The sequence below is a fragment of the Epinephelus fuscoguttatus genome, linkage group LG23 (genome assembly GCF_011397635.1).
Source record: "Epinephelus fuscoguttatus linkage group LG23, E.fuscoguttatus.final_Chr_v1".
In the NCBI taxonomy this organism is placed as follows: Eukaryota; Metazoa; Chordata; class Actinopteri; order Perciformes; family Serranidae; genus Epinephelus; species Epinephelus fuscoguttatus.
Genome location: NC_064774.1, coordinates 29,882,954 through 29,908,379, shown reverse-complemented (window position 1 = coordinate 29,908,379; position 25,426 = coordinate 29,882,954). Strand labels below are relative to the sequence as shown.

Sequence of the window (25,426 nt, the reverse complement as noted above, 5' to 3'; positions counted from 1 at the left end):
GACTGGCTCCATATCTAATTTTGCCCACTCATTGATGAGTGAGGACCACCAGCCATTGTGTAAACAGCACCACAGTGAAGTTACTATACATATCGTAAATCAAGCAAAAGTTACATTATATGCCCCAAACAGCCATATTCAGACTGAAAAGGGGAACAAACACACTGAATTATTACTCTTTCATATCCGTATTGGCACATCTCATCATCTTGTCTAGACCCACAAAACTTTGAGTGGCTGCACTGTATTGGGGCAAAGTTAGGTAAGAGCAGAGCCTTGGCACCAAATTGTGGGCCGTATGCATAAGAAGTCTCTGTGGGGCCCCCTACCCATCCTTTTTTGATCCATGTCTTTCTTGCAACTTTTGATTTTTTTTTTTACAAAGTCACTTTGCTTCTTTCCCTTTTTTCTCTCTTTCTTTTCTTTTTTGGAACCTTGGTTTACCATTTTTTGCGGAAGACATCATAGTGTATGTCGGTGCTCCAGCAGCATAAGCAGTCAGTCACTTCGCTCTAGCTTCATTTAAAGGCAATCAAGTGTAAGGGTGGACTAAACCATTATTGTGCCTTTAGGAGTGAGAGCATGGTTGTAATAAGAGGATTGGATACAGCGTTAAACGTGGGGCCCTGTTCATTGTTATTAGAGTTGCTCAGTGGCGTATGAAGCCAAAATGGTTCAAGTGCCATATTTAAAATGATCCGGATGATCCAGGGATGATTGGCACTACTTCTGCACCATGTGGCCCATAGCCAGGCACACTAGAGACTTACAGCGGCCAAGCACAGCCGAGTACAACCAAGTGGCTAACTTCAACTGGTCAAATGGCTAACTAATGATTTAGCGCTCTGTTACTTGAATGGAGATAAAGTGATTTAATCGTATGGCTCTCCTACACTTTTGAAATGTTATCAGGCTAAATGGATCAAATCCCAATAGTGAAACTTGTCATTTTGTGGGGGTTTTGCCCTTCTCTGACATACTCTGTGTTTGATTAGCTTACCTTGACATTCTTAGCCTGACGCTAACCAATCCCACTCTTCTTGCCTAAACCTAACCAGTCCAACCAACAAAGGTAATTCTTAGCCAATCAGAGGGAGATTAGGGCAGGTCATGCCTTCTCTATTGCAAAATGGCTTCCTGGGGGCCTGGATGAAAGGGGCCTTGGAGAGCCTCTACTATATTTTCATAGAGATTTCATTCTTCCAAGTGATTTATACAACCAGTTTTAATTTAGTTATGGCATTATATACTTATAAATAGAAAACTGTAAACAAACCCAAAATTGTCATTCCAAGCTTTTCTAGGGCCCCCCTTCCCATTGGTTCCCCCAGTAATCAGTCCCACTCCCCCCCACTGCGATGCCCCTGGGTAAGAGTATAGTTCCAAAGCACCAGGAATGCTGCACCATGACGACCAGATATGGGCAAGGACTGCTGCAAGGAAACAGCTGTGAGAAGCACACGAGAGAGGCCAGAGGTCATGGAGGAAAGCCATACTGTAGATCTACAGGGAAATACCCACAGTTGTGGAACCCCAGATTCAATACAGATACAGAATGTGAGGGGCCCGTTCAATTAATCATTATATGATTAATAGTCTTGCAGAAAGTCTTGTGAAATTGTGCCTAACAAAGAATTTAGAAGAATAAAAATTTGGAATAGGTATTATTGACAATAGCAAGACAGGGGGTGTCTTTAGACTCACCAGCCAGAGACCCAACAAATGACGAGGCATTACGTAATTTCTTCTAATTAACTCTCAAGCACTTATATTAAGAAATTATTTGATAAATGTAGTGAATGATTATATTAATTGTGAGCCTTAGTCATCCCTCTATTTATCCCCTGCTAGCAAGGGCACACTGCCAGGAACAGCAAACCACGCAAATTTTGGGAAAAGGGGCCCCGGTGGCACAATATTGGCACATTTTGTAATGACAATGATAAACTAGGCTTTGCACCGGAGTTGGTGTTACTGGTGTTATATGATGTTCGGGAATACACTGATAAAATTACTTGCCCACTGCCTTCACAATTGCTTTACTTTTTTATCAATAATTAGTTGGATTGCAGGCGTTATAATTACATACTGAAAGTCTCTGCTGCATCATGGAACAAAAGTAAGGACAGTGGACTGGTAAGATGATGACAGGGGATTTGGTGTCAATGCAAAAACACAGGAGGCAACTCAGTGTGTTTTTTTGCTTGGGGCCCTCCACAGTCTGGGATCACCTATGTCTGCCAGTCAAGTGACTGGTAGAGGGATATTGCCAATTGATCTTGAATTAATTTTCTTTACCCCTGTAGCAATTGCATCAAATAGTGAAACAAATCTAGCATGGGGGATATAAAACTTTATTGACCTTAATCAAAAAAAGACCTCTTTTTGTAATATCACCCCTGCCTGAAAGTTCAACAAGTTCTATTAAAGCAAGTTATTTCGCTGCCAACACCAGCAGCAACAACTGGCCATGCTGGTGCCAGCTGATGGTCAGAGCAAAGGGCAAGAAAATATCAGATCTAAAATTATGTCGCGGACGAGGAGAATTATTACTGGCACCAAAACATGACACACTCTTCATGAAGCAAACGACATAACAGACTGAGGGTGAGATTCAGGAAGCATGTTTTTTTCCCAGGGTCCCTTTATCACAAAGCTTAGCCCAACATTGATGCTCCTTTTGTAAATTCTTCAGTAATTAGCTACACATCGGGGCCTACATTTGGCTGTAGGGTTTGGGTTGAGAAAATTCTTAAAGTTTATGTTTGGGTGACAGAGTAGACTGAATTTACATAATCTAGATGGGAACAGCATAGTAAATGCTCACCATCAGAAGCTAGCCTCACCAGTCGTAAAGATTTCAATTGTCACAAACACTGTGCTCTCCCTATCACTTCTCCATCCCAGCACTTGCAAAACTAAAGAAATGGCATTTGGTTTATCAATGAAATTCATTCACACCCTGAAGAATATGTTTGAGGCATGGCGTAACAGGAGTGCATGAGTGCATTCTGGATGGCTGAGATGACGCCCTCTCTGGCAGAGAAAGAGCTGTTATAGTAGTCCATCTGGTGGAAGGACTCAGAGCAGAGTTTTAGCCACAGATCCAAACTGAGAGAGGCAGGGAGCTGAACAATGTAAAAGACAGACTACAGCACAACATGGAAATTATCTTTACCGTCCATACCGAACTGCTGTGAAACCTTTCTTTGTCAATTTTTCTGATCCAGGCCTGCATGTAAATATCACTCAGTCTTAAAGGGACATTTCACTTTGAAATCAAAAGCACATCCACTTACCTGTGCTATATATCAGTCTAGATTGTTTTGGTGTTAGCTGCTGAATACTTGCTGCTACTTGGTGCAATACCCCCACCTGAACCCCAGTTTTTGCTGGCCTGTGACTTTTTTGTATTACATTTTGTTATAATTTCGCTTTGCTATAGTTCAGCTTCTTCCAGTCTGAAATGGTAGCTTGGGGAAGCAATATGCATTCAAAGTAAAGCTTCACCAACACTGGTTGTTAAACTGATTTTAACATGAAAAAATACACTGAGGATGCATTCTAATGATGAACTTATTTAGTACCATATAATGCCATTTTTTCTGTGTATGTAAATGTTTAGTGTAGAGCCCTTAACTTATTATGCAGGGAGTATTTTTATGTAATTCAAATCTAGACTACACATCATTTATAACCATTAATGCAAATTAAGATTATATTGTTGCTACACGGCAATTTTCCCTACAAATAACTAAAATGTAATTGTCTCTTTCGCTGTGCGCGCTCTCGCGAGTGGCACGCAGTTCACGCAGCATGGCCACATGGGCCAGCCAGCCAATAGGAACGCTTTCTTCAGGCGCGCGCAACTTGATTCAGGAAGTACGCATTTCATTTTTATGTTGTGCTCGAGTTATCGAGTAAACTTTACAAAAGTCCAAAAATTGATCAGTTATTTGGTTAACAAGGCATACAATTCAGCTGAAAATGTCCGCTGGTCCTGAGTCTACACATGTATCGTCGCTTGGGAAGGGTGACAGTTTGCATCAACAGGGTAAGAAAATACTAAGTCAACTTACTTCGCTGCTCCTTAAACCGTTAACTTACTCTGATAAGATGCAAATGTTGTGGCTTGACACCTAATTTATTCTAAAGTTTGAATTGACGCCGCGCGTCCATATTACTAATTCATGTAACCAAAGTAAGACGAGTTTTTTAGCAGTTAAAGGTGAAAGTAATCTACCTAGGTTGAATGTGAGAGAAGCTTTAGAAGTTATAACTTCGTTGACGTTTGAATGCTGTAACGTTACTGCTGAGAATCTTCTGACAGTGATTTTGTTTGGCCATTGATAATAAGTTTTGTATTCCCTGCTCTTCCCCCAGTCCTCGCCTCCTTCCCTCTGTGTGACATTACAGAGGAGGATCTGACCCAGAACCCTCAGTTCTGTAAACTCCTGGTCACCCTGGCACAACATGTGGATCAAAGTGGACTCACTGTCCCACTAAAAACAGAGCTGGAAAAGGTATCAGCAGGCATTTGTCACTTTATGAAGAGAAGTTATTCATGTTTCATTTCACAGTAAAGAGTCTATGACTTACCGACCTCTACAGGTAACCAGTGAGAATTGCAATCACAGAGATGGACCCTGTCTCATGCTGCACTGTGAACCCAAATCCATTCATGACACAAATGTTTAATGTAAAGTTCACACAAAAAATGCCCCGGATTGTCAAAATGACATAAAAACTTAATGTTCACTTGACACAAAAACTCATCACATGTGAGCTTGACATAGTTTTTTTATGTTAAGTCAACAATTTCTAAATTTTGAGTTAATTTGACTAAAATTTATAAAGATGATTTCACCTAAAAAGTTTAATTCAATGGGTGGAGTTTTCCACCATGCTGTGAGACAGTGTGTTTAAGGCCATAGACTGAAGAAAACTGTGTTTAAATGTGTTCTAAATCACTCACATTACCCATTACGCAGTGATTGATGTTTATGTATTTCACAGTTGTTCTAATGGGTTACAGTTAATGCTGAAGTAAAAGATATTTTGTGCCATGTTGGGTTGAATACACAGTTAGTGACTTCCCACCTGTGTGGATGTTAGAGTGTCTAATATAAGGTTGCCCTGAGGTGAATTAAAGAGAGCTTCCTGATTCAGAATTCATCTCTTTGGTTTATTCTTGCAATTGAGAAACCTAAGCTTTTCACAATATATTTTGTATAGTTCAATGAAATTAAAGAAAAATGTGCACTCAATGTTTTCTGTTCATATGACATAGAATTAAATGCTTAAACAGCAAAAAAAGTTATGTAAAACTGACATAAAATTCCTGTCAGACAAGGGTCATGTGGCACATTTATTCTGTGTCTGGTGTCCTCAAAACTTTTCTGTCACTGTATTTTACTGCACTAAAAGTTTTGAGTGCAAGCTGTTTGCAAAAAAATTAAAGTTGAGTGAGCAAATTGTGCACAGGTCTGAGTTTGTATGAAGTTTTACTTGTCTGTGAGCACTTACAGATTCTTTATTCCAGGCTGAGCAGAAGCTGCAGAGCCAGAGGCGTCACTGGCTGCGCTCTGAGAGCCTCCACAAAGGGCTGCAGGAGATGATCCAGGAGCACTGTATCAGGAAGCACCATGCCACTGTACCTCCCGACCAGAACATGGTACATTTATACTTATTTGTATAGTTCACAAATGCACAAACAGTTGTTAGTGAATCATGGACAACATATGTTTTTTGTAAAGTAAAGCTCCACTTAGCATTTTGCCCCTTGCATTTACAAATTGAAGCTAAAGGTCACAGTTTTCAGGAATCTACTGTGTGATATTATATTAACACATTTGTGTTTACCAACGTGACATCACTGACTGTGTGTGTGTAGTTCTATGAGACGATGGAGAAGTCACTGCTGGTGGCTCAGTGTATCAGACAACTGGATCCCAGTAGCACTACCAACCAAGAGCAGCCCTCAGTTCTGGGTCTGAACCCCCAACATGTGATGGAGCTCATGCCATTAGAGAAGGTGAGTCATTTAAATTAATTTGCCTTCATACTTAAAGCACAATGATTCATGTTGGTGATATGGTGTTAAGTGTGAATTTGTAAAGCATTAATAAAATGATTGATAAATGGATGACATCAGAGCAAAAAATACAAAAGCAGACTTTTTTCTTTTCGGAAAAGAAAGCTGACCATTAATAGAGAGATTCTTCAGTAACAAATGCAGCTTGTTCACCCATTATACTGTATTTACCAGAATGTTCAAAGGATGAAACAGGGTCTTCCCAGAGAACTGGAGAAACATCTAAAGAAAAAGTGCATGGGCCTCCTCTCTTACTATCAACCTGAATGGGGTACAGTATTTATTTCTTCACTAGTAAATATTCTCTTTCACTTTCATGACCTTATATCACGTTATTGTTCTGCATTGACACGATGACCAGGATGCTTTTTTGTAATGTCATGTAGAGAATGAGAGTGAGGGTTTGAAGAGCAGCAAGTTGTCCCACCTGTCAGCTCAGCTGGACAAAGAGAAGAAAAGAGCAGAGAGTCTAAAGGAGACCTGCCGGGAAAACGCAGTTCTCCTGCAAAGACAGACTCAACTCTACCTATCCGTAAGTGCTTACACAAACTTAGCAAAAACAAGCAAATATATTTCCTCTGTTTTTTTGTTTTGAAGTGGTAAACACACAGGAAATTATGTGTGTACAAGCCATACATGTGTTCTGTTTAGTTTGTTAAAAAAAAAACAACAACAATATTTTGCTTTCAGTGTTTTTTTCCCTCTTGCTGACTTGTGTGCAGGAACTGATTAAGTGTATTCAGCTTCTTCAGTCTCTCATCTTGGACCACAGGCTGAGGATACAGACTGATCTGGACCGGAAGAAGTTAGACTACTTGGAGGGAAAATGTGGATTAGTCTTACAGAAGATCAAGTAAGGAGTTTTCATTTGCCTGCCTAAATACATTTTGATTGTGTAGATTTACTGGTGCCCTGATCCAGAAAGTCCTGTGTGTTTCAAATTTTTAAAAACGTTTTCTTCTCTTCTTACCTCAAAGGACCGAGATGGTGGAAATTCAGCTGGACACGTACACAGTGGACTCAATATCTGCTCATAGAAAAATAAGGCAAGATGCTTGTCCATCTCTCTGACTTATTTCTTATATTTATCATGTAATTCCCCATGTATGATTCATATGCCCCACTGCACTAACTCAGTCATAGTAGTTGAGGGAATGCATACTGTTTACTATCATTCACAATTGAACTCTAAGCCTCTGACATCAAGCTTGCAGAAAAGTTATTAAAGAAAGAACATTGTGTGGCTAACACCTCTCCAAAAAACCTAATAATCTTTTGTTGTTGTGTTTCAGAGAGAAGCTGGACTCTGAGCTGAAGGCCTGTCAAGTGGAGAAGCAGTCTGTAGAGTTGAAGCTGGCCTCCTTTGAGATCTTGGGTAAAGAGTTTGAGGCCTTGGCTGAAGAGTACTGCAGATTACGGCAGGAGATAGAAATGAAACACTGGGCTCTGAAGGAGTTCACCCAGTACAAGGACAAATGAAGATCAGATCTGTTGCTGGGACAACAGCTGGCCATTCCCTTTTCATGGTGTGTCATTGCTCACATTGAAATGCTGGCTTCTGGATGCTTGACACAGAAACTGTGTGGACTTGGCTTATAAGAACTGTGTAACATGTACAGCAGTAAGTGGGTTAAGGATTCAGTTACAGCTCCTAACTTAACAATGTTGTTTAATTACTTAAATAAATTCAGTTTTCTTAAAATAGTCAAGAATCTTCAGTGCATCGCCATGGCGATCAGTATTTCTGCTTTCCGTAGAGTTCAAGGTATTTAGTATTTATTACTCTTTTATTAAGATGCAGTTCTACACAAAGCTCTAACTATCTTGCATGTGACTGCATGGTAACCTTTGATTGCTTTCTATATTGGTATAAAGAGGTGAGAATCCCTATATTCATACTGACAATGCAATGTATTGTTGCTCTAACAGTGGCTTCCTTGTTGGCAGAAGCAGCATCTGCTAGGTAATCCAATCTAACTTCACCTGAAATAAAGGTTTCAAGGTACATTTTGTGGAAGTTGACTTAACACCTTACCTCAGGTATCAATACACAGTAACATGTGCCTAAAGTTGGGTGACCATTTGTATGTATCTTGCAATTTAAACCTCAGAATAAACTAAAATAATGCATTTTTATTAGGAGTCTGAAAAAGAGTTATTATGTCCTATATTCATATAATATCTGCTCTCACTGCAGCTGCACAGTGGAAATAATATATATTAGACTGTCCAAACATAAAGGCAGCATTCTTTCAGATTTAGGTGTCGGCGGGGGGCCGTGGGCTGCAGTTGAGCCCGATCCAGAGTCAGGCTGTGTCCGAAGTTCAACAATAACATGCTATTTAGTACCCTAAAACAGTATGAGATTTTTTGAGTATGTCGGAAACCTTGGTATGAAAGCTTACTATTGCATATTATATCCAGTGCACTCATGCAGTATGCAAGCACTATACTCTAAGCCAGCATAAATATCCCACAATGCAATGCAGTAGAGAATAACATTCATAACAGACGGCAGCTAAGACAGCTCTGAATCATAATAGTAGGACTTCACTTTGCTAGGCATAATACAGTTTTAAAATTATTTTAAAATGACCAGTAGAGCTTAAGTTGGTACGGGTTACCATGGTTTCACATCTTCAACTGGCAAGGAGGCTCTCAGGAAGTGATGTAATTACAGCTTAGTGCGTCTGTTTATTTACACAAAACTATGCTGAACTACAGCAGGGTCTACACATATTGGGAATGTTGTACGGTGTGTGGGATTTTGGATGCAGCACTGGTGTTTAATTTGTCGACTCTGGGATACAGTAACAAACAGCATTGCGGACTCTGTGGCACAGGACTTTGCTTCGTATGTAGATATTAACAACTCATTCTTAGGCAACGAAAACACGACTTTTACTTTCAGGTTATTATAAACTATTATACTTATGAATACTATAATAAATTTTTGCCAATGTCTCCCTGTAAAACCCGCACACTGGACCGTTAAACTTGCTGTCTTGTGGATTTTTTGTTGAGGAAAAAAAAGCTGGGAAAAATGCTCAGCTCATTGCAATTTTGCAGCAGCATTTCGCATCTTAATCCACAAGATGGCAGTATACTGTAAATGTTGACAACTGGTGGGCATGTCATATTTCCCATTAGAAATACTGTACACCTTGCAGACAACCTTGTTCTGCCTTGCTGATCTTTTACTACTCTCTTACAACATACAGCTTTTTTGGGGAAAAAAGGACTGTTCTTTACTTATCAAAGTAAGGGGTTGGGTGAGGTTTGACTTGTATTTTTCTTTCTTTCTTTTGTATAAATGTCATGATCCCTTCATCGTAAATAACCATATAACACAGTTCCTGGCTATGATAACTGCGGTGATTTTGGAGATTTTTAAAGAAATCATACCTTTCAAACCCACTTGAGTGTTTTGGGGTTCTGAGAGTAAATAAAAATGAATACAAAATATGACCATTTAAAGTTGAATGTCCCTCCCCTCAGCCAATTCAAAAAACATACTCCATCCCCAGTGCTTAAAAGGATATTTGAAGTACCCCCCGTTTCCTCACCACCCCCCTCCTCTCTCATAAAAACTGCACAAAAAGAAGCACCTGAGACACAGTAGAACATATTTGTTATTTATCACTCTAAATTTCTGCACATTTGTGTCTTATTCAAGCTGTCAGATGAGCTGACTTCCATCACATGGCACAACAGAAGCAACTCTGGTAAGTTTAAAGAACTACTACTACTACTTATAGTAGCCTAATGTCCCCACACTTTTTTGAAACTTTATTTTGAAAATCCAGTAACACTTTCTGTTTTTAAAGTTTCTGATAAATGATGTTGTTTTGGCAATTTTTAAAGAAAACATGCCTAGCAGGTTATCTTTAAAAATCAGAGGTGAAGTAAATACAAACTACAACTATTTTATTGTATTGACAAGCATAGGGGTGGCAGTAGCTCAGGTGCCCCTGAGCAAGGCCCCGAACCCCCAACCACTTGGGGCGGCTGTCCATGGGCAGCCCCCTCACTCTGACATCTCCCCACTTAATGCATATAAAAAGGTCCTGTTTGTGCATGTGTGTGTATTTCGGGCCTGTGTGTATATATTTATATATATGTAAAAAAAAAAAAAGTTTATTCATGGTGGAAAGAGGATCATGCATTTTACCCCAGTCAGTCATTTGTAGCTTTGGGGAGGGAAAGACATGCCTCCCCCTTTTTGCAACACCTCCTGGAGTAACTAACAGTCCCTTAATAAACAACTGTACAAAAAAAATCATCTTTCTTCCACCTCATTACTTTCGATTCACAAAAAAAATTGTCTTTATCCTGTAATTTAAGGAATTACGATTAATATTTCCACATAAGTAAAACTTGACGCTGTCAGGTTAACGCCCACTCCTTCATCTTGTCCACATAAACGATCTTTGGTTATGTCTGCTCCGCTGAGGACAAACGGAAGTAGGTAGGAGTGAAGCATCTCGCCGTGTTAACCCCTCTCTGCACTCTCATCAGCAGCAGCGGCAGCCCCGCCTCGCGACGCGGACCGCTGGCTGGTTCACCTCCAACGCAACCCACATCTGGCTGTCACATTCATCGCTGCGGCTCCGTCCGGTACCGCGGCATGCTCACACTCACACCAGGACATACGAAGTGGATTTTAAGCAGAGGGGCACAATGTCCGAGGTGCGAAAATTCACAAAGAGGTTAAGCAAACCCGGGACGGCCGCGGAAGTCAGGCAGAGCGTGTCGGAGGCTGTGAGGAGCTCCGTGGACCTTGTGGTGAGCAGAGGACCGGCGGCGGTCATTTTAGCTAACACGGATAACGTAACTAACCGGTTAGCCTGCTAACTCCCCTCCCCCCTGTTTCCTCTGGGGACTATATCTTTTTAATTGTGTTTAATTAGTTATTTTGTATTGCTGTCATTCATTTTGGTTTATCACCACCTTTTTAACTCTTTAATTTCTGTCTCGCCAGTTTTCATTCACTGCGTTTGTCCCAGCAGCTGTAACCTATAGCTAACTGTGACGCTCTGGCATGTCTCTGAATGCACTGAAACAATTTACAGCGTTACTGGCAGCGCTGCACTCTGTGTAACGAGGACAGGTCATTATGGAGCGATTATATGCCGCGAATTCAGCTCCCATATGTTGGCTTGGTTTTTCTAAATTGCCGGCATTACAAAATAGTGTGACATTGTCCTGAGGAACACATGGTTTTACAGTCATGTGCGGCTCCTTTTGTGTGCTGGCGGATGAGGAGCAGTGCCAGTTGGACAGCTGCAGCATGGCTTCCTTGACTGTCCTTGCCTTGGAGCTGTGTGTGTATGAGCCTGTTTATTTCTCCTGGAAATTGCCACATTGTGCAAAAAGAAAGCATGCTTCTTTAATTGATGTATAATTACATGTGTGTAAAGCAAAAGGCTTATTTTTTCTCCTTTTGAATCGATAGCAGTGCTGCTGGCTGATAGTGGTTTGGAACTGTATGCAGTAATGAGGGATTAGGCGCAGTGGCTTGAGATTCAGGATCCTGCTGATGCTGCATTTGTGTTTGCATACGTGCCTCTAAATGTGTGTGTGTGTGTGTGTGTGTGTGTGTGTGTGTGTATTTATTTCCATGTCTGAGGTGTGACATCTGTCTTGATGTCAGTGCAGATTGATGCTGGTCTGCTGATAACTTGTTTTCTTTTTGTCATAACTGAAACCATCTGGTAACTCCTCCACTTTCCCATTATGTGACAAACTTCATCCCACAGCACAGCAGTCCTACATCTCTGGCTATATAGAGAGTTGAGCTGGAGACGTTTGTATAAGAGATAAACTCTTGTTCCCTTGGGATTATTCTGCTTTAGTCTTATGATGATCAGGTTCAGCACTGTGACGCAAAAAGGTTACGAAGCGTAACAATCATGTGATAAAAGTTTTGATTCCTGCAACAGAGGTGAGAGTGTGTCTTTGTAGCCCATGTGTTGCGATGAGTTTTAGAGTTGCAGGTTTTGGCTGCTCATTTTGTGGAATACACAGTTGGCTTGGAAACCGAGAACAAACGTCTTTTTGTGGATGGTGTATGGGGATTCCCTCAGGCATGCTGTGACCATGCTTCCTGTGTGACTGTGTTTGTGTGTTCACTCTGAACATCTCTAGAAAGTCAGTCCTGTTTCTCAGTCCTTCCCTCCATGCCTGTTTTCTTAGTTTCGCAAGGGAACAAACAAGAACTTCATAAAAGGAAACAGTAGAGTGCAGAACATGAAGGTTTCTTCTTTTTCTTTTTCTGAAACAACAACCCTTGGGCCAATTAAGTTGCCTCATTGCGTCATTGCTACCTCATTACTGGAGTTCATAGATAGTCCAGTAAAAAATTGTTATCAAGTCCACATCTGTGTCTATGACTACTAGTCTTTTACAAAGAGTTTTTGGGAATGTATATGTTAACCTTGTAATTGGAAGAGACCATACAGTCCTAATGGATTACTGGAAACACTTGTAAGTTGCAGTTGCAGCCCTAAATGGTTTCCAATTTTGGTGGATTGGCCTCTCTAAAGGGCCCATTGCGAGGGGAAAATGTGAAGTGAAACCAAAGTTGAAGAGTTGTTTATCACACCAGACATTTTGACCTGTCAAACACAGGTGTAACTACTAACATGCTGAAATCACTGCCTTGTATTGCAGTAATTGGAGGAACCAAGGCATCGTCGACATTATCAGTTCCACCTGCGCTTTTACTTCTCTGACAAGTTCAATTCACAAAAGTGAAAAAAGGTCTGTAAACGTGATTAAATGTGCAGTGTGTTGGATTTTGGGGCATATATTGGCATAAATGGAATATAATAAGTATTTTTACTCTGGTGGTGGTGCTGGGTTAGCAGCCCATCTCTGACATGCCAAACAGCATAGATGAAACACTGATTTGTAATGTAAAATGTCTTTATTCAGTGTTTTTACTGGTTTAAATCACCTGGTCTGTTTGTTTTGGAGAGGAAGAGACCTCTGCGGATAATTTTGCTCCCGGTAAAAACCTCCTGTACAATGAACACTGAAGCCACCACTAAATCCCCATGAATCTTATACACTGTTAATTTAAGATAGATAAAAAACACAGGAGTGCACTGATGCCAGCAAGACTACATTCTGTCTATTTATTAAAGATTCTAAAGATGGCTGTCTTTAGAAATGTTATTGAGACATAAAATGCAAACTATTGATAGGGTTAGAGGGATGTCGGTTTTTTAGGCTTCCAATTCAAATGAGGAAATGACCAAAAAAAGGTTGGGAACCACTAAGGAATGTACTTTTGTGATCAAGGATACAGGACACAGAAACATCAGCCTCCACATGATTGTACACCCAACTACATAAAAGACTGCGTGTCTGTCTCCAGTCAGGAGAAATGTCACTCTCAGTGTTCCACTGAGTCTGGTTGACATTTCTGTCTGCTATGCACGCATCACTGCCACATCACTGTGCAGTGAAGCCATATATCTCTATATTTGGTCATTCTTTTGGTTTTAGATCAGCTGAAAGATTAAATGCTATATGGTATGCTTTAAAAGTCTTTTGTGGTTTGGGCTAAAAATCCTTTGTCACAAAATTTAAAGTAAGTTTTCCTTGTTTTCTGTAGAACATTTTGGGGATACATGGTTTTCATGTGTATTGTATACAAGATGTTTTGGATAACAGAAACTTGAATTTCAATAACTTGCTGTAAATTTGGTGTATAAATCCTATTTCTATCTATATATTATTATTGTGAATGCAGCAAAAATGTGGCTACAGTCATGGCCAGAAGCCTTTTGTTTTCCGGTTTCCATCCATATGTCTGCCATCTGTCCATCCCATTCTCTTCAATGTGATATTTCAAGAGTGCCTTGAGGTAATTTCCTCAAATTTGGCCCAAACATCCACCTGGACTCAAGAATGAACTAATTTGATTTTCATGGTCAAAAGTCAAGGTCTTTTCCATTCACCTCATTTCATGCACATTTTCAATTTGGGTGAGGGATGTCAAAGGTTAACCATTAATTGGTTAACTGCTGAGAATATTCTTGGCAGCTGAAGCATGTCGATCTATAGGTTAATTCTGCTGCTTATCAGTTGGCTGCACTGTGCACCACCTGGATCTGGTAGGAGACAGACAGCAGGCTAGCAGCGTTAATATGATGAAAGAACATAGTGCCCACTGCCCATGTCTGATCTCCATGGGTTAGCTAGCCTTGGCCGCTCAACACTGCGCACTAGCCAGGTAGGGTAGGAGCTAACATTAGCTAGTGGTGCTGTTCATTTGGCGATTACTGCTAGGAATGTGCCTGGACTCAACAGGTCAGGGTGAGGTTTGACTGGGGCTGTTTTTATAATGTCATCATGTTGCGCCTTCTTTTGCAGTGGCACCTGATTGTAGAGTAAAGGCCGGGACATACTTTCCGCTCTGACCGTCCGCAGACAGCTGCAGATGCGCATGCAGTTCTATTCGTAGTACAAGTGGAGGGTCTGTGCAGTGGCTATGGCTGATTTGAAAGCAGTATTTTGGACTGGACTGGAGTTTGGAACAAGAGTTTGGAGCATGCTCTGTCTGTGTGCTTGCTATGTGTACAGCCAGCGCAGCAACAAAAAATGGACTGCATGCTGGCATCCACATAGGGGTCGGTGCAGACCCCTGGCGGACATGGGTGGATGATGACATTCACGCCACGGGGACCAAAGTGGACTGTCGAAGATGCGTCGATGTGGAAACTATGAATTGGCCCTTAGTGCCACCTACTGCTTATCTCGATGAACAAACTCCCAATATTCGCTTAACAGTAGTGGATGTATTTTCTTTTGTCGATTATTTTGAAAAGTTAGCTGACATTTGTATCAGTGTTGGATGGAAACCAAACTTGCATCCTCACAGAACATATTTCAACTCCAGAATTCATGCTCTAGTTGTGACAAAATTTCATGTCTTTCACAGTCTAATAAGATAAAGTGATGAAATGATGACATTTTATATCCAAAAGGCCAAAGGTCGGCTTTATTTTTATATCATAATGTTCTGCAAAAACACTTTTCTATCCCTTAATAAATGTCTTAACAAAAGGGGAGACATTTGGTCAGCTTGGGTGTCTACCTTAAAAACTGTGCTGATTGTATAGATTTTCTGTGCTGCAGGGTTGAAGTTGTTTGAAGCATCAGTATTGTAGAATTTGTAGCTTCCTTGCAGCAACATCCATATTTGAAGCATTGTCTGCTGTCATGGCTACATATGAGTCTGCACAGACATGTATGTAAACTGCAGCCTGCCTGGTTGGCGGAGGCGTTCAACTGTGAGGCTGTAATTCTAGTTTGGAATAGAGAGGGATTAATACAGGGATAAAAGAGGCTGGTTCGGCTCTTTTCTTCCCTTGAATGAGCCGCTGTGTGTCTCATATACACACACAGACTGGAGCACTTAGTGGGGTCAGCTGTGGGACAGAGGAGCTGCTTCATTCTCTATGTCACGTCAGTGTGTGTGTGCTCATCCATTGTGTTTAAGTGTGAGCTTCCCCAGCCAACGTGATAAAATCCACCTGGTTGTGTTGGAGTCTCAAGTGTATTACATCTGCCTAACTGTAATGGGACACAGACATCTGGAAGTGCACCCTTGCTAACATCATCATCATCATGGTCCCCTGGAGGCACACTGGGAGTCATGCCGTGGACTCAGTGATCGGTGTTTGTGTCTTCTCCAGCCTGGTTGATAGCTCAGAGGAGAAAGTGCCTGCATTACAGTTACGCCCAAGTATTAGGTCACATTTAGCGTTTTAGCATCTGTGTGTGTTTCTCAATCAGTGAGATTGTGGCTTCACAGCTGGCTGCTTGTGATTCTTCTGCTTCTTTCCTCCTCTATAAAAGCAGAACTCTCTCTCTCTCTGTCTTTCCTTCTCTCTTTACTTGCTTCCTCTCCCTCCCTCTCTCTCTCTCTTTCTCTGTAACATGATCAGTGTTGCAGTCGAGTCACTGCGCTGCTGGTCGCCTCTGACTTATAGTGCTGCGGTTCAGCTTGTTGCACATGACAGGAAGCAGAGCTGCTGTTTCGGGTGCAGGGGCGGCACAGTTGTGTGTAATGCTTTCAAAGACTTGTAGGTGTTGTGTTTTACTGTTGCTCAGGTTGCTAGTTGTTCACTGTAAAAAGACAACAGTGATGCTACAGAACACAGAGAAAATCTCCAAAAACTAAATCTAACATTTCACAAGTAACACTGGGGTTGGGAAGTTTTTATTTAGATTAGTGGTTTCATGGAGACAACTGAGAAAGTCGGGGTCTGGTGGAAAAATCTACAGAGAACATGTACTTGTAACCAGCTTATTTCACCATGGGCCAAATTACTGGTTAGAGAACACTGGAAAGGAGAACTTTCTTTCCTTTATTGGCTTGTGCACAGATGCCAGGATATTCAAGAAGGAGGTTTTAACCCTTAATTTTTGGCCAAACAGTGTCCAAAACCACATTATTTTATTAATTCTAGTGGAGATAGTGGAGGGATTTCCAAAGAAATCAAACATGCCAGGAAATGTGGAGTCTCGGGTTTGAATATTGCATTCAGTGTAAACATTGTATAGCTTCACTGAAGAGTGGAACAAGCTGATGTGCAATATATACACATGATACTGTCAGACAGTTTGGAATTCAATTGTTTTTCCAACTTTAAAGCCACCTAAAGCCTCTGAATACACAGAGAAAAATGTGTGTTTGTGTAGGTCTCTTTTGCTCATAGTGAGAGGGTAATTGAGAAAATGTGTTATCAGAGCCTTTAAAGGAAACAGGGCAAACCTGTGTTGAAGGGACAGTTCACCTCAAAATCAAAAATGCATATTTTTCCTTTTACCTGTAGTCCTATTAATCAATCTAGATTGCTTTGGTGTGAGTTGCAGAGTGTCGGAGATATCAGCCGTGGAGATGTCTGCCTTCTCTCCACTATAATGGAACAAGATAGCACTCAGCTTGTGGTGCTCAAAGCGCTAACATTTTTTTTGAAAAACTCAACAGCAACGTCTCTTTCCAGAAATCATGACCCAGTTACTCAAGATAATCCACAGACCTTCTTGCGAGCAGTTTCATGGAGGAACTTATTTCTTTCTACTGGTGTTTGGTACCAAAATAACTACTTTAAAGGGCACCAACTGATTTACATTAAAACTGCAAAGTATAAATTCAAGTTAAATTAATCACTGGCATATTTGAGCTTCTGAGTTTCCCTCGACACAAAAACCCATTAACACCTGCCACCATCTGGCTTTTTTTTTTTTTTTGGCGTAGCCACTTTGCCGGCAAGATGCAGTGACACGCTACCACTCCAATATTGTTCCAAAGATAGAAAAAGTAACCACCGTAAAATTTCACAGGCCTCTATGCTACGTTCTACTGTTTACTAACCTGTTTTCCTGCCTGTCCGTGACGTTGAAAGTCACACACCAGGAAAAATCTAGTTCCATCTAGTTCCATTATTTTCGAGAGGAGGGAGACATCTCTTCGGCTGATACCTCCAACACTCTGAAACACACAGCAAAACTATCTAGACTGATAAATAACACTAGAAGTAAAAGGAAAAATACGTATTTTTGATTTTAGGATTAACTGTCCCTTTAAAAGGTTCACTCAGCACTTAAAGCTGCATGTCTTAAAAAGACTTTAACCTATGTTAGTTTCCAGAACTACTGAGTAGCTGCACATATAAACATGCCCAGTGATAGTTTTAGAGGGATGGCAGTCGATGGGAGGGGGAGAGCAGCAAGCAGAGGGGAAAAAGGCAGTAGCCAAACTACTGCATAACTTTATTACTGGCTTTCTCACTCTACCCACTCAAACAGTGGTAGGAAAACAAACCTCTGCATTTTGGCTGCCTGGACAGCTCTTAAATGGAAATATGACAACTCGGAAAATGACTCAGTCGTACTCTTCCAGCTGTAGGGCATTGTCAAGGTTTTTAGAGTCCTTCTCCCCACTGTGCTTGTTCTTTAAACAGCATGTCAGCTGCCGTGCATGTATTGCTTGCAGCCTCTGGTGCAGTGGCTCAGCATTGTGCCACAGAAGCTGATCAGAACCATACAGTCTGGTTTCCTTTGCGTGGTGTCGCTCAGCCAAGGCTTATTGGCTAAGCTGTCCATCGCCATCTTCACTTCTTAGCTTGAGCTTAAAGTGGCACTTTCTGGGAATTAATTCTGAATCTTTCCAAGTGGTTTAGGTTTCTACTTGTGATCACAGCCTGACCTAGTTGTGAAAGGCTAGGTTTTAGCCTGTAGGCCTCTTTAAGACATAATGCAGAGTCTGATTTCATGCCTTCGACTTCTCTATGAAACTCAAAACAGGAAGTTATGATACTTATCCAGAACTGCCAAGTGCCATGTGATTTCTTGTGTGTTTCATTATTACGTATGCCTCTGTCAAGCACATGAGCTTTATTTTACCGCACAGGACTATCAAGCCAGATATCTTATTTGTCCATTTCAGTGCTGCTTTGTCTCACCTTTCTTGACCTCTCTGTCTTTCTTATGTTTTCATTGTCAGTTGCTTCCCTTTCGTCATCTTTTGCCTTTTTTTTCATCCACCCACAACTCTCTGAGCAGCCGTTTCCCTGCACTGGTCCGTGACAGTGCTCTGAACTTTGTGGTTGTGTCTCTGATCTCTTGCGGCTCTGCTTTTGCATGGGCGGTGAAAAGATCTGGGGGTGAGCCCTTGTTAACGGCTTTCAAACAACAAGGGCATGTGGAGCTCACCAGAGCTGCAGTAAAGACAAAATTATCAGAACACAAGATCAAAAAGCAAAGGTTTATTTGCAGTGACATGTATTTGTGTTGTGTCCATCTTTCCTGGTCAGGAGCAGCCAAAGATTATCGAACCGCTGGACTATGAAGCCGTGGTGTTTCAAAGAAAGGCCCAGATCCACAGCGACCCCCACCGGGACCTGCTGCTCTGCCCCGTTGATGATGTCTCGGTGAGTCCCCTCGTCCTTTCTCGCTCTGCCCCCTTGTACTGGCTCTCACCCAAGTCATCCTCCTCTCCAGGATGAAATTATAACCCTCATACTCAAAGCTCCTCCTGTGCTGAGATCTCCACAGTAAACAGCCAAATCATCAGCTTTTTTCTTGCAAAACTGTTTGAGTCAAACGGGAACAAAGAGCTGTAAAATATCACTTTCTAAAGAGAAGTTTCCCATAATTAATCACTGTTCATCCCAAACACAGCAGGCTTGATTCTGTACGGGTCAGTCCAAAAGGCCTGACCAATCAAACACAATCCAGCCAGGTACCTCTGCTCTGTATTTATTGGTGCTGCTTCAAGCACATGTGGTTTTCTTTAGAGGCATGTCTCGCTTCATGTCCTGTTTTTTGTTTTTTTTCCCATCTGTTGACACTCATCTGTTCCTTTGTATCTGTGCCTTCTGTTTTCTCTCATACACTTTCTCTTGTATGTAGCTGCCCGCTACGTTACTATTTGATGAGAAGATAAAGAACTGTCACTACAATCATGTCATGTATACATGTTTGTTTTTGATTGTGTGTGTAGGGCTGTACTGAATGTCATTTTTTTATACATTTCAAAGCTTCTGTCATCATATTTTATGACAGCCCCCTCAAACAAAGTCCTTAGTGATGAAGTGATTCATTGGATTAATTGTATACTTTTTATTTATTTATTAAATCAACCTTTTTTTAATCAACATACTAAGTCTCAGGCTGAAGCGCAGAAAATAATAATGACATAATTATCATGCCCATAGCCTCATAATGTTGCTATGAGGCTATGGGCATGACATAATTATCATGCCCATAGCCTCATAGCAACATTATGCAATGACAGAAATAGCTTTAAAATAATTCAGAATATTTTGAATTAAAGTGTTTGCATTTTTTTTGTTAGTTATAATCTGAACAGTCAGGTGCAGAAGTTAAGTGTGACTGACACTCACTTGGTGAGCAACGAATTGGGGGGGCTGTTAGTGTGGTACATCATGATGTAATTTATCTTTGCCTAATACAAGCCCTTTGCCTGAATAGAGTTTGAACACATCACCATATAACTCCATGCCATCTCAGTTGGCTGTTAGTTTGAGCCACAGGCTGTTGACAGCTAACGTTAACTAGCTCTGGTCTGGCTGATTTCAACAATGATTTGATGTTCCCACTGTAGCATTATCAGGAAAAAAATGGGGTACATCCCCTGACTATGGCTGTATAAAGGGGCTTGCCCCTGAAGTGTCCAAAGTGAGTTTATTGTGTCCTGTTGTCCTGAAAATGTCTCTGGGAAGATCTCTGTTCATCCCAAACACATTTTCTACTATCCTAGGACAACAAGATGCTGTTAATCCCAAGTCCTGCTTTATAGTCTGCGCAAAATTGATGTGACACAACAGAATAAGATCGACTGCTGGCATCGGTAAATGCTATCTTATTTGCTGATAGGCTAGTGACAGCCAACAAGGCAAATATTGGCAGATATCGATGCTCAGGCGATAAGTCGGTCCATCCTTAATACTAATAATATCTGTTCAGCCTAATCTTTATCTGCAACTCTGCAGAAATACTGTGTTTGAGCAGAATGAATAGACATGCAAGAAAAAGAACAAAACACAAGAAGCTGCACAGCCTTTGAATGATGATTTAGAATTCTAATGTTAACATTATGAAGGAAGCTTCAAGGCTTTGAAATATACAGTTGTGCATACCTGTGTGTCTCACCGTGTGTGTATGTGTGTGTTTGTGTTCATGCAGGAGTCCCAGATCTCCCGGCAAAGGAGGACTGTTGTTCCCTCAGTGCCTCAGAACGCTGAGCGGGAGGCCAGGAGTCTGTTTGCCAAAGAGGTATTACAGTATAATAGCAGTCCCATGAGGATGACTTGGCCACAATTGGTCTCAAACAGCACATTTGAAGCAGTAGTCCTTTTCTAAAAATAAAAAGGATTGGAAAAAAGTGAAGCTTCAGTATTTATAGTTGAATTTTAATCTTTTTTAATCATTTTATTAATTAGAATCTGCTCAGTAATAATCAGACATAAATGCAACGAGCAAAATGAAAGATGATTTCTTGATGACTTCACTCCAGCCTCTGTGACATTAGTCTAAAGTGGTCACTTGATGCTCATTAAGAATCACAGAATGCACAGCCCAGTTGTAAACACATGCTGTGCTGATGATATATTTTATTAGCAATGAAAAACAGACTCTTCTGGCATGATGTGGATATACTCTGCTGCTCTGCCAGGCTTTAAATCTGTGTTCCACAGCCAGCCCTCATGGCTATGATATAGCATGGAAACAACTGTCACAGGGATTGTTAAAACAGATCCAGGCTTACTCAGCATCTACCAACAAAGATCCTTTCAGCTGACTTAAGTGAGAGTTTCTGCTCACAGTTTCACACTGAAGAAAAAGTAATATGCACAATGAAAACCATCTTGAGTAAAACCGAGTAGAAGTCACAGCACACACTGCTACTTTGAGTTCATAAACGAAGGATATGGAGCTGGAACAGTCTCCGTCTTCCTCTGTGAGTCACAGTTGGAGGAAAGAACTGCATGCTTGGTTAGGTCACTTTGCTGCTATGGCATGCTTATGTTTCAGTGTGTTAGCTGCCCCTAATCCAGCTCTGTGTGTTGATCTGTTTGGCAGTGCATCAAGATGTACAACACCGACTGGCATGTAATCAACTACAAGTATGAGGCTTACTCTGGTGACTTCCGCATGTTGCCTAGGTAAGGAAGAAAAACATTTTTTAAGAGATTTTGCAAAACAACATCCAAGTTCTTTACTGCCAAATATGTAACATGTAAAAGAGATTTACTCAACTCACGTGGGTCTGCTGGATGACGACAGATCACTGTTTGTGTATATGAATGCAGCTCTGATCCTTCAGCAGAGGAGAGGAAATACTGCATACAAATTGAAATATCTGAGTTCAGCCAGATTTCCCTCTACAGTGCAGCAGGTGCAGCCCAGATGTTTTGAATACTTATTGATGTAAAGCTTCCTAAGGAGATGATTTTTATCACTGCAACCTGCACTTGAACCATAAATTGAAGTAGAAGAGACATACATATGCCTATTTTCCAGATAGCCTCACAATTCCAGAGGACAAAAAATACAATGCAGAAATTGATAGATATGGTTGGGTTTTATGGGAATGTTCACAAATGTCACATCCTTTTACGACATGGGGAAAAAAACATCCGATACTTGGCTTATGAGTTGCTGTGTGGCTTTCTTCACCTCAAATAAACTTAAAATTCCAGAGTTGTGCAGTATTTTTTAGAATTTTTTTTCCTATGTTTGTGTACCTAAGTGATTAATGGGAATAACAATTTTTAAACTGGTACAGTAAGTGTCTGACAAGATTATTTAAAGGATCCCAGCAATGATAGACCTCTATGTTAAAGAGTAAGATCCTCTTATTTAACCAGAAACAGCCCCAAAATTGTCATTATCAAACCCACCAGACTATATTTGAATAAACTGTTTGGTTGAAATAAACAATGTATTCTCACAAAACAGTTCGTAGGATATCCTTTGAATTGGTGGAATTATGTTATGTCCTTAACATATAGTTACGTAATAAACGTGAAGTTGGGGAGGCTAGGTTTAGGCAAGTAAAGTTTCTGCGGTTAGGTTTAGGAAAAGAAACATGGTGAATGTGTATTGTAAATGACTCAGAGTTCACGGTTCCGAACACCAGTCTCCTGGGGAAAGTCCTGTGTTTTGTGACCCATCCACCAACCTGTCTTATGACTGGACTGCTTGGAACCGCTTCCTTCTTAACTCTGTCACACACTGGTCACATAACTGAGCCTTCCAAAATACGTGGATTATGCACGAATTTCTGGCTCATTATTACAAGGGATATGTACGGTAAAGTATAAACAGTGCATTAGAACAGCCTAAAATAAACCCCTAATTCACCCAATTAGATGTGAACATGTGTTGACTCCATACTAGCTTAAATTACTGTTTATTTAAATAGAGTTTGGTGTTTGGCTATTTCCGGGCTGTTTATTGTTAAACAAAAATGCTCCAATGCTTTATACAAACAATGTTAGATTGTTTAGCGACTGGTAAAAGAATAGTAGTGAGCCTCCAAGGACTGGTAGCTGTTGAAGTTACAAATCTCTGTGTTATAATGTCGTAACCCATCATTAAAACATAGAACAATGATGTTGTGTAACGTTAGCGAATGGACTGTTTTCCCCCTTGTCGACCATGCCCCTAACTATGACTAGACACCAACTGTATCTTTGAGGTGGCACTAAATTTACTGACCAACATAGGACATACACAGCAAAGGAGACAGTGCAAACAGCGATTTGTTGCATGCTTCACAAAGAGTGAAGAAACGGAGAGAATGCAGGCCTCCCCACAGGGGAAGTACAGTGGAGAGGGGGCTGATTTATTGAAGACTGCTGACCCTTACTCACTTTCTTTTCAAAGCAAAGGCCTGAAGACAGACAAGCTGCCAGCTCATGTGTTCGAGATAGACGAAGACGCCAAAGATGAGGTGAGTGGAGAGACCTGGGCGCTGTTAGATCACAGACATTGATCACTGCAGCGAGGATGAGTGGTCTGCTATTGACTCATTGGGCCCTTTATGGACAGCCTGCACCACGCATATATGAACAGCTTTTAGTGATGTGCAATAAAAATTAAAATGATCCCTTTAATCTTTTTGAATTATAGAGATGAGACAGAAATTTGGCTCATATCTGGAAAATATGAGCAAACAGATCAGCCATGTTCAATGTGGACGTGCACTGAACTGGTAATGGTGCTGCAAGATTGCCTGTGACTTATGGTCTGTCGGTCCTTTAGTCCATCCAGAAGTGTGACCCCTCACAGGCTGAAACCAGTAGCCGTATATGTCCTATAAATAGCCCTCATCGATCCACCTCCTCCTCCCCTCGGGCCGGATGCGGATAGACAGAGAACGGGTTTAATTGAAGGAAAATAAATGCTGTCGCTGCTGGCAGGACGAGGAGGGCAGAGAGGAGATGGCTCTGTTACTTCTTGAAACGGGCCATGGTCTCTGCATTATCATCTCTGGCTGTGATGGTTGGTCTTGGCAGCGTAGTAACAAGAATATATAAGAGCAACAAGAGAAAATGCATATAGTACATGCATCATAAGGCAAACAATCACATATCTTTATTTTTGTATTTGCTTATAAAAATGTTTGCTTTACCATGTCCTTTATATAGCCCTTTATATCCATCCACACACCATAACAATAAATCAGGGATACTGTAGTCAGTGGACATAGGCATTAGGTGACAATATTAAGTACACAACCATGGTATGAGGTAGGGTGTGGCGAGGTGTGTATGCATAGTGGTCAGCTGCTCAGTTGCTGTATGTCTGAAGCATGTACAGACTGCAGGAAGAGAACAGCCAGCCAATTAGATTACAGGACAAAGCTGGAAAGACAGGCGGAGGCGTGACACGCAGAGGACAAAATGCCACTTTAGTGTGATCAGGCTCATCTCAACTGTGCACACACATACACATGTCAATCCTTCTCGCTCATTGTTATGATATGTGTGTCATGTTCCAATCTTGCATTAAGTTAATTAGCCCCCCTTTGCACTGTGCATTCCTCCGAGAAACCAGATGCATTATTCCCAAGAATGTGTGTGTGTTTGTATATGAGAGAGAGAGAGAGGTCATTCCCTTGTGAGTAATGTTTGTGTTTTCTGTGGTGCTGATGAACAGTCCCATGATAGTATGAGATGGAAAGGCTGCAGGGACGGAGGATGAGTTACGATGAACCCTTTTTGGGAAACTGAAGAAATTGTCCCTATAAATTGATTTGGCTGGACAGCATGGGAAATGTCAAAACCATTTAGCTATTGAGGCCATAAAGTGGTGCAGGAATTAGTGCTTAAACATGGAAATGAGTTAGCATTTTTGTACTTCTGGTTCCCTCATCTTGAAGTCAATGTGTGTTTTTTTTTTTTTTTTTTTTTTTTGTTTAGATGCCTAAAATAAGGTCTGTGGTTAACACACACTTAAGAGACTTTCACTGTTTGTTCTGCAACATAAAATACATCAGAAAATATCCCACTGGTAAATATTCAAGCTTTCGTGCGTTTTAAAAAAAGGTGGTTGCTAACATGTGGCTATATGAAACTACAGAACATCATCACACCAAACACGACTGTATAGCCTTGTTGTGGTGGTGACGGTGAAGTTATGTGACTGCAGTGTAGTCATTTATAGCAGAGTGGTGGGTAGAGTATTGAAAGTTTATACTCAAGTTGAAGTACAATAACTCCCCTAAAAATGACTGACGTAAAAGTAAAAGAGTCCCTGTTTAATAATTTACTCAGAGTACTA

At 40.9% G+C, this 25,426-nt stretch overlaps 2 protein-coding genes across 3 annotated transcripts in view; both read left to right on the top strand.

Moving 5' to 3' along the window:
- Window positions 1-3,870: 3,870 nt before the first annotated feature.
- Window positions 3,871-8,212, top strand: haus4 (HAUS augmin-like complex, subunit 4). The gene is made up of 9 exons (XM_049568199.1): window positions 3,871-4,054; window positions 4,384-4,523; window positions 5,543-5,674; window positions 5,894-6,034; window positions 6,269-6,365; window positions 6,481-6,626; window positions 6,817-6,947; window positions 7,072-7,140; window positions 7,387-8,212. Exons 1-9 carry the CDS (start codon window positions 3,988-3,990, stop codon window positions 7,571-7,573), a joined length of 1,110 nt encoding a protein of 369 aa, XP_049424156.1. The 5' UTR covers window positions 3,871-3,987; the 3' UTR covers window positions 7,574-8,212.
- A 2,403-nt stretch (window positions 8,213-10,615) lies between these two features.
- dock11 (dedicator of cytokinesis 11) overlaps window positions 10,616-25,426 on the top strand; it is a 96,828-nt gene continuing 82,017 nt past the window's right edge. For both annotated transcript variants that reach the window (XM_049567732.1, XM_049567731.1), the window contains exons 1-5: window positions 10,616-10,879; window positions 18,928-19,044; window positions 20,822-20,911; window positions 21,719-21,801; window positions 23,528-23,594. In XM_049567732.1, coding sequence (XP_049423689.1) covers window positions 10,775-10,879; window positions 18,928-19,044; window positions 20,822-20,911; window positions 21,719-21,801; window positions 23,528-23,594 — 462 coding nt within the window. In that variant the 5' untranslated portion in view covers window positions 10,616-10,774. The remainder of the gene's footprint in view (window positions 10,880-18,927; window positions 19,045-20,821; window positions 20,912-21,718; window positions 21,802-23,527; window positions 23,595-25,426) is intronic.